Source organism: Rhagoletis zephyria, unplaced genomic scaffold (genome assembly GCF_001687245.7).
Source record: "Rhagoletis zephyria isolate East Lansing unplaced genomic scaffold, Rhagoletis_zephyria_1.1 Rzeph_scaffold_05361, whole genome shotgun sequence".
NCBI lineage: Eukaryota > Metazoa > Arthropoda > Insecta > Diptera > Tephritidae > Rhagoletis > Rhagoletis zephyria.
Window position 1 is genome coordinate 16289 of NW_016162444.1, and position 10414 is coordinate 26702.

The window sequence follows — 10414 nt, forward strand, 5'->3', positions numbered from 1 at the left end:
GAAATTTTACAGTTATTCGATTACTCTCGATTGGGGAAGCACTTTTCGAGAGTAACCGCTTACCTTATCGTTTACAGAAAGCATTACTTTAACATGTGCATGACATTGGAGGTAATCGAATAAATGTAAAATTTCTTGCCATTACATTACATGTAATTGCCTTGAACGCGACTTGTAATGCGCCATTGATACAAAAATAAGTGCTTCCCAAAAAAAACGAAAAGTTCTTGCTGGTATGTTGGCAGATGTATATATCGTCACCTGAAATGCGAAAAGACGTAACAAACATCGTCGCTGAAATACAAAAAGTCGTAACTAATAAAAATTGATTGATATGATGGATGATTTCATAGAATAACAACTCCCAAATCATTTTATGAAAAAATTTTAATCACAACTTTTTCCATTTCAGTTACGATGTTGATACGTCCTTTTTCATTTCATGTGCTTTTTCAAGTATATACTCCATTGCATATATATTATCTAAATATTTTACATATTCGAGAATATTTTCGAAAAAAAAAACGTGAAGTCGTTTACTGCAAGAATGTCATAATTAGTATCTCTCTTTTTTGCTAAGTATGCCGTAAGGGCTTGCACTCTCTCTCTCTCGTTTAGTATTTCTTTTATTTTCTGTAAAAAATTCAATGTGGCTGCTTTCAGCGAACGAACAATGGCTTTCCAAACATTGACATTGGCATATTTCAGTAAGTGCTTGGGGTAAAAGTGATTTATGCTGTCAAAAAAAAAAGCGCAAGTGAATGAATTTGTATGAATACCTTGCCACATACCTACACATAGAAAGCCCCAAACAAACTCGTTTCTTTATAGAGAGAGATGAAAAACACTCCATAGAAAATCAAGTTCTTTTATTGCGAATTTATTTTAAAGGCCCTTTTTACGTTGTAGCAGTTTTTTTTTAACCAATAGGTTTTTAGCGAATATTTGGCAGACTTATGTACAGTGCTGGATTTGAAAAGAAAATGAGTTAGGGCCTTTCTATATTGAGATAACGATATCCATATATTTAGTATGTATGTATGTAAATGCACCCTGTAAAGATATTTCTTAATTTAATTTTGAAGGAAAATAAAAAATAGTGAAGTTCGCATCGTTAATGCATAATTACGCTGTAGGGACACTAAAATGGCACAAAACGCTGAGCCACGTAAACTTAATTTTGGGTTGTAGATGTATAACGTTTTTCTAGATCAGGTCATATTTTAAATAATCGCAGTGTACTACTTGCGATTAATCACTTTCTCTAAATGGATTGTTAAATTACATAAATACTACATTTTTTTTTGTATGAAATATGAGCATGAAATTTTGTTGCTCATACGCCACGTATCCCAAACTTAATAAAAAAATGCGATGTGTTAATTGCCAATATTTTTAATTAACTAAAAGTATTTTCGGTCTAATAAAGAGATAGAAAATAAATTGAGTGTTAATTTGGATTAACAGTTTCAAGGAAATAAATAACCGTTTCAAGACTTTTAATGCAATTATAGTCATAAATATTTACGATGTATATCGGAACGAATTTCGGTCGTCATTCTATTTTGAGACCCAACCGGTTGAAGTTTTAAAAGTGGCGTAGTTAATTCGGTGATTTGACCTAGATTAGATTTTGAAAATTTATTTTAGATAAAGGAGGGAACAACTCAGCTAGTTACCGTGAAAAGTGTTGATGTATTCTAACAGACCTCTATTCCTTTACAGTACTTTGTTCATCCACATATTAGATATTGGAAAGTCACGTAATGTCTCTTGATGAGATTTCATTATGTGCATCCAAAGAAGGTAATACTAAGGAGTGAGGGCACCACATAACCGAGCTATACACAAGTATGACATGTACCCTAATATACATACCATGTTTACTGAAGTTATGGAGAATTGTGTTTCTCCTAGCTGAAATTTTTGGAATGAAGGCTTTGGCCTGTCTGTTACCTCATGGGTTTGCTAATTTTTGATCCAGAAATTGAAGTTCCACAATGCTTCCTGACACGAGGGCTACTGAAACAGACACTATGGAAGTGAGAGGTATCATCGCTAACGGCTTCTAATCCCATCCTCCTGAGTTTTTAACCGTGATCCAAAACCCTAGTTGGTATACTGTTTTTCCAGGATTAAAGTCGTTCCTTCTCTTAGTGCAGCATGTTGGGGAAAAATACTTAAAATTTTGCTCAATAACGGAAGGCATCTATCAAAACATATGGTTCGTGGTTCCAACATCTGGTCCCATAAACTGCAATTGAAAGGGTGTATTAGCTTTGCTTTAAAAGGCAGGACATCTTTCTGATGATGATATGCAGTGGAGGTATGCTTAGCACTGCCGCAGTGGAATTAATTTGCATCGCATCGGTGAAGGCAACGCCTGCCGGTGTTTGGAATTTGTATGGCGCCATTTTTTTTTTTTGATGAAAATGATCGTTTTTGCACTTGCAATTTTTTAATTAACACTACAAAAAGGTTAAGCTAAAATTTCCATATTTCTATGTATATCCCATTGACAAAAAGTAAGTAATATTAATATCGCGCTTTTTATAATTTTTTTTTTACACGCTGCATGCTATTGAACGGCAATATAACAGCAACTTTTTCAGGTGAGGCTTGCAATGCACATACATACATACATACATATGTGCCTTACATATACATATATATATGCATGTGGATGGATGCATTGTTACTCTACTTATACCTACGTGTGGGCCATAGGTTGCTACAATCGCCCCTACCTAGCCCACGGTTGCTACACATTGGCATCTGGCAACAAACTGGCCACTTGAAATTCTGGCACTTTATCAACTTCAACGGGGTTTCCTCCACTCCGCTCGTTTGGCTTAATGTCAATAGCCCGCGCTACACTGCATTCGACAATGCCATGGCTGGATAGGGACTTGGGGGCAAGAGTTCAAGTGTGCTCAAGTATTTTGCCGTTCACTTTATCTACATGTCAACACTTTTGGTCACCTCACTCGATGCTTGTTTTATTCATATTTCCATTTTAAATGTGGAAAAAGTATTCGAGTAACATTAAGTGCTTCAGCTTTTGGTAATTCCCCACTTATGATAGCATAAATAATACACGAATACATATTTAATAATGCAAAGATGTACAAAGCAGCAAATGGTGCGAAAGCAAAGGAACAAACTGCTCGGACGCTATGGAGCACTGCAAGGTCAGAAAGTAATGAAAGTACAGACGAGGGGCTCATAAAAAGTGAATGGGTTTCATTCTAAATGTTTACTGCAACTATGTACTTCGTTTTCGAATGTTCCTAAATAAAATGCAGAAAATATGAACAAATATTTATTTAGTTATACGGAAGGAAATAATAGCTACGATAGGGAAGTGGGAAAACGCAAATTGTAACTCTTGAATATTAAATATACAATGTTGCCCTTCCGCGGTGCAAAACGTCTTTGGTGTTAGACTCAAAAATGAAAAAGTGGGTACAATTGTACCCTTTTCCGACGTTCGATGACTTAAAGGTACATTAGGTATAATCTTTTGATCAGATGCATTTTTAGTTTTTTTTTTTTTCCTTGGGAGAAACTTCGCTTTCATTTTGAAGAATAAACAATTCTAAATAAAAGTGATCAAAAGGAAGAATAAAAAAAAATCGTATTATGTATTCTCTTAAACATTTTACATTGCATTTAGAACAGCCTCTACGAAAAATTAACACCTTACTTAGCTATCCTCAAATTCGCAATTCTTGCTATATTTTTCATATTCGAAATTTGAAAAAATTTCTCCCCCTCGAATGACGGTGTGACGCTCTACCTTTGTAATTGTTGGAACAAATTTTTTATCTATTGAAACCATAAAAGCTAGAGTTCTCCGCATATGATAACACTTTTAACATTTATATTAATTTTATTAGCCCATACAGTCCTCTGTCTAGGATTTCTTCAAATTTCATATTTTCTGTAGTTGAGACAATAACTAAATATTTGACCCATATTCGCTTTTTAATTTCTGGAAATATATTTAAAATGCATTCGAAATTACTTACGGAAATTCCAATTATTTTCTCTAGGCTTGCTACACTAATTAAAGGGAATCGGATAAATTAGCAGACTTTTCCTGTTGTTCTATAAAACGCTGGACAAAAAAGGAAACTTCACAATGTTTGGTTTTTGTCTTTTTCGCCAATATTTTTCAGTAGTTCAAATTAGGCAAAAACAAAGCTTCTCCTGGTCCTGCCCTCTCGCCGAGTTATTAAAGACTGTATTGTGGTTATGTGAGTTTTTTTTGTTGCTGGCTGAAAGACTGAATATGACCCGAGGGCAAGGTTGAAGTAAAAGAATGAACTTCTTCTTACCGTTGCCGGAAAGAAAATGTATTACAAAACGTTTTCGCTTAAAAACAAATGTATGCGTGACTTGTACTTTAAAATTCCCACACAAGTTGGTCGATGTATGAATGGCAGAACAGGTGCTGATATTAATGGATCTGGAATCAAAAATGCAATTCCAATGGATAGAAGACCAACGCCATTACCAATTTAGCTTTGACAAAAATTAATGGGTGATTTTCCGTTAGTTTGTTAGATAACGGCTGTCCGCCACACTCATCCAACAGGTGGATCACAAATAAAAACTTTTTAAAGACAGCACGATTAAAATTTTGGCAGCAAGAAACATGGTAACACTCTGCTGGAGGCCAGGCTCGAAGGCAAAGAGTTTGCCGACTAGTTGGCACGATCGTCAACTTTCTTTTTGAGGTTTGTTCTTTTTAAAGCATCTACAGGGGGAGCCTTTAAAATAAGGCATTCGCCTTTCAAAGCCCTTTTTATAATTTATTAAGGAAGCTGAAGGTATCTTTGGCTTAGGGGTTATGTACTCTCTTTCGGGATACCAAAGATCATTACAGTTGCAGTTTTCTACACCCAAATGTTTAATTAACCAATTAACTAGCTACCAGTACATACGGCATTTGGGCTAAAATGAGTAACAAATAAATAATTTATTTTGAAACGAATTTCCGTCATCTCTTGTCAAGTTTGGTTTGGAGACAAACCGGTTCCGTTATTGTGCCATTTTCAGTTCCAAAATAAATTATCTTACCATCCAGTCGGGAAAAATCAACCAAAAACAACATATAATAAATTGATATTTATTTTCTAAATATGTAAATATGTTTATACATACAGCTGTGATCAATAAAGTGGTAGTTAAATTCAAAATGATATTTGCAACTTATGTTTATTTATTTATTTTTTATAAGTTTCATTGAAAATATAGTTCGATCTTTAACAGAAACCACATAAATTAAAGTTTTAAGGTTTGCACAAAGCTCACAAAAATTAATCAAACTTCAAAATAATTTTCTTCAAAATTTCAAATTTTTTATTCAGAGTTTCTAGAACATACGCATAGTACGCAGTTTTGTAGCTTATTCTTTTTTAGTATAATGAAGTGCTAGTTTCAAGTCACTAAAAATTACCGTTGATTTTTTTAGAATTTTTTTGTCGAGGGTGTTTAGCATTTTCTTTCATAGAAGGTATGAACAAAATCTTTTTTCATATGGAAGAAATTACGAAACACCCTGTAGAAAAAAATTCTAAAAAATCAAGGGTAATTTTTAGTAACTTGAAACTCGCATTTCGTTATATTAAAATTGAATGGGCTACAAACTGCGTACTCTAAAATGTTCTAGAAATTTTGAATAAAAAGTTTAAAATTTTGGAGAAAATTTTTTGGAGTTTGATTAATTTTTGTGAACCTTGTGCAAACTTTGATAATTTTTATTTATGTAGTGTCTGTTATAGATCGAACTATATTTTAAATGACAATTATAAAAAGTAAATAAGCATTAGCTGCAAACAACATAATTTTGAATTTTGATACTATTTTATAGATCGATGCTGTATTTGTACATACATTTTGATATAAATCAAACCTAACGGTCTGTTCGTTACTAAAATATGTCAACTACTGTATGTATTTATATAATAACCCGACCAAATGAGTTTATGAATACCAGTTATTACTTTACTTAATTAAAATCACTCATACGCCCCGACGCACTAATACGTAAATATTAACGCCGCGTTTATATGTCTTGTGGGCGGATACTAAATTCGATTAGATTTTTATGAAATTTGGTATTTCGAAAATGATGAGGATTGACAGAATATCATGTCTAATAAATGAGTTTTTTAACTTTACCTGCAAAGAAAAGAGATTTAACATTGGCCAACTGTATAAAAAAGAAAATACAATTAATTGAGAGCCCTTTGCTCAGATCTCAAAAAACCCAAATTTGGCAATATCTCAACAGCTGTTTTGCTTTTTTATATTTTGAGTTCGTTTTCGGATTCAGCGGAATAACTATTTTACATTACAATTCATATAACAATGTGGCAGGGCGGAGCATTTTTTATTTCGTGTAAGCTTGTTACGTCACAGATCCTTTAATTGAATTCTTAAAATAATTTACAGTAATTCAATAAAATGACAGTTCTATATTTTCGCTTTCTCTATGAACAAAAACTATTTCTATTTATTTATTCGATTTATCATTGCCTAAGTATTTGATATAGCGCGCCATTAAATATGGAATGATAAATTTGTTTTACGCTGACCTCCTCCATTCCAACATTGCTTATTGTGTTTCAGCAGCAACTATGTGAACGAGCGAGAGTTCAAAATCCGACCAAAATTATTGTAAAGCTTATTAATGAAGGTCAGGCAGACAATGTTTCATTCGAAGCCCCACATTCTTGCGCTCTCGTGTGCAACGAGTACGAGTAGTACGAAACATTAAATAGTCTGTCGCGTGTCATTGAGAACGATATGAACGAAAATGAAAAGAGTGATGCTTGCGTTGGGAATAAAAAAAAAAAAATATGTTTATACGAGCAGTAAAATGGACAATACGTGTAAGTGTGTGTGCGTGTGTGTGCGCCAAAGTCAAACGGAAAGGGCATCGCATGAAAGCGTAAAATATTGACACTTTTTCGCAACATTGAATTCGGTCACTGAGCAATTGCGATTAAGGGTTTTTGTGTTGTGTACATAAATGTATATCGTAAGCACGAATGTGTGCGGGTGGTAAGCTTGTACATGTTGGCTATTTGTAATAGTACGTAAACTCTCTGCGTTGAGATTCTTCTGCACTGTTATTTACATTCCTGCTGCTGTCTGTTTTTTTTGTGTAAGAAGTCATTCATTTTACTGCTTTGTATGTGTCGCATATGTTTGCTGCTGTTGCTGTGAGCTTATCGTTGACACTTGGAATCCTGCAGTGTGTCAAAATGTCAGTATGTACATATATAAAGTAGTAGTAGTAGTGGAAATTGGGTGGGGGGAGAGCGGGCAGGATGCATACCGCGTGCTCTCCTCGCTTCTAATAATAATTTCGTCGCTGCTGCATCATTTTGGTACTCGCCCCCAAGCGTGTGGCGCGGAAAAGTATGTACTAGTTTGATTGCTTGTAAGAGGCCATGAATAAATTTATGAACTTACCACTGTAGTAACTGTTGTCGGAATATCCGTATTTGCCGGCTGTGCGCCCACCCCCAGCCATTTTTGGTGTAAATTTCGTTCAGCAAAGGAGGAAAGTAAAGAAAATCAGTGTGACGCTGCGATGCGAACAGCACCAAATGAATTTCCACGTTGGCTGGGCTGACTGGCGGCCGAACTGCTATGCGTGTGAGCGCGCTGGCGCTGCTGTCAAACACAAAAAGGAGAATTCGACTCTGCTTGTTGGATATCTTGGAAAATAATCACCGTTAAATATGTGTGAATTTTTCCAAACACACTTGCGTATGTATTTGCCGCCGTAGGCAGTTCCAGGCTCCTGGCTCCTGGCTCCTGACTCAGTGCTATTGGCAATTGCTGTGGTAAGAGCGTTCACTTTTGTGCTGTGTTAACAATCTCGACGAAATGGCTTTGCCTTTGGCTTTGTTTTTGACGTTGTGATTGACGTGCGTGACGACAACATAGACGTTGTAATGTCTTCATGTAGTTGAAAGAAACTTTCGTTGGAGCTGAGCTGCCATGCGTTAAGCAGCCAATGGCTTTTGAAAATATTCGCACCTCCTGCTTCTTTGGTTTAGTTGGCGTTGTCAGACTTTCCACTTATCCTTAGCTATTGGATTGCTTTTATGCGCTTGGGGATCAGCAAATATACAAAGATGATGAATTAATAATTGCTTTTACTGTGATTTTTTTTTGCTTCGTCGATGGTCTGAAATTGAAGTTTGCCTGCAAAAAAATAAAAAATAAAATAAAATTTACCAAAGATGTAGTTATATAGCTACGCATGCATGTATGTTTGTATATCTAGACAGGTTGTCAAATAAGTAGTGCGTACATATGTACATATATAAGTTTGTATAAAGCAAGGCACAAACTAGCGAATAGTCATTAAAGTAAATATGTACAGTCAGTCAATAAAGTTTAGGTACAGCGAACTTTTTACAATACCGGCAACTATTTTTTAAATATTTAATTTTTCGCTAATTTTTTATAAAAATATGATTAATTCTATAACAAAAACCCCAAAAATCAGAGTTTCAAACCCTATGCAAAAATAATGTTCGATAATTTTTTTATATGGAAAAAATATGCGACACCTGCAACAAAAAAAAAATAAATTGCCAAAAATCAATGGCAATCAATCATTCTTGCGCTTTATTATACTAAAATTGAATGGGCTAAAAAATTGCATACTCAAATTTTTTCTAGGGAGCGTAAATAAAAAGTGCAATATTTGAATGAAATTTTGCGGAATTTTCTTTAATTTTGCCCAAGGGTTGGAACTCTGATTTTTTTGCTGTAGAATTAACCATATTTTTATAAAAAATTCGCGAAAAATAAAATATTTAAAAAATAGTTACCCGTATTGTAAAAAATTCGCTGTACCTAAATTTTATTGCCTGACTGTATGTATGTTTGCCCATTTGTACACAAAAATACTCAATATGTGAATATATGTACATACATTTGTATGTATATTTGTGGGTATGTATATAATTAAAAGAACAAACAAGTTCTAATGGAAAGTCCTAAGGCAATACAGTGGTGGGTGGATATTTGGTATAAAAGAAAAAATCCAAGCCTTACAACATCGCTTAAGTATTACCAGCAGGGAATGGATTTTATGGAAATCGCCTTTTTTCTACTAAAGAGATAGAGTATATTCGATTAATAATGCCATATTTGATGTTGCCTTTTTTCGCCTTTTCTACCTTAAAGGCCAGTATGCAGCTCTCCAGAAAAGCGAAAACTCCATATAAAATGACGTACAAGAAATGGCTAAGAAATTTTTTTGTGTCAGATTTTCTTAAGGCAGTACGCAGTTCTTAAGAAATTTGCTACGCTTTCTAGTACGGTTTTCGAAAGTTTTTTTTTTTTTATTTTGAAAAAAGAGCACAAGGCAACCCATGTTTGCAATAGAAATATATGCCCGATTTCTTATTTCAGATGTCAAAATTCCTTGGACCCACACACGAAATAATGGCAATTTTTTTCTTGTCTATTTTCTTGAGAGCTGCATACTGGCAAAGGGCAAGGAAAAGGCCCATATTCCTGCTAATATGAAGGTTTTAAACGTTGCATATTTAAATTGGGCGCCACTTGTATCAACTCACGTCGAGCGCACGTTTAGTACATTCAAGGCTTTTCTTCGCGAAAATCGAATGAAAATACCTTTAAAATGCATCTTGTGGTTCAATGGTGCTACAACGATTGAGATTAAAGTTTTGTGAGTTCAAAACTTGAACGGAGAAAACAGTTAAAGCGTCCAAGTAAAAATCTTTCATATAATGAAACTATGTATGTAGTTCATAGTTTTTTCACTTTTTGCTTGTAAAATAAACATTTCTAAAAAAATTTATTTTTTGATTATTTTTTGGTTTTTGTCTTTTTTAGTGCTTTTTGGTTGCCTTTTTTGCGGTTTCTAGTGCTTTTTCCTGCAAAATCCGTTCCCGGGCGATAATTGTTTTCAAAGTCCATTTGTTTACAATTTTTTTTTTTTTAATATTGTCTAATTTTTTAATCACCACTGTACACCCACTCGTGTTGTCACGACCAGCGGACGAGATTTCCGTAACTCAATAAAAGTATGTAAGTTCGGCTTTTTTTGTACAATTAATTTGTTTCTTAATTTGTCATTTCCTGTGAACGCTCCGCCATGACTACGCTCTCTCGTGTATAGGTACTACACATTTACATCCAGNCCTCTTCTGTTAGTAAATACGCAATTATGTATATATGTATATGTAGAAGAAATTATAGATATTTTTATGCGAATGTCTGCACTTAAGCACTTCTTTGCCTTTTGCTTCGTTAATGTGACGCATAAAGTTACAAATTACTACCCACAGCTGATTGTTCGCCATTTCGTTTCTCTGCTTTAAGTGGTTTTTTTACACACTCCAGTTTATGA

General features: G+C 34.3%; 1 protein-coding gene across 1 annotated transcript in view; it reads right to left on the reverse strand.

The window, feature by feature from the left end:
• The window catches only part of LOC108372008 (uncharacterized), a 16020-nt gene extending 8210 nt beyond the window's left edge, over positions 1-7810 (reverse strand). The window contains exon 1 of the mRNA XM_017627641.1: positions 7489-7810. Coding sequence (XP_017483130.1) covers positions 7489-7549 — 61 coding nt within the window. The 5' untranslated portion in view covers positions 7550-7810. The remainder of the gene's footprint in view (positions 1-7488) is intronic.
• Between the last annotated feature and the right edge of the window lie 2604 nt (positions 7811-10414).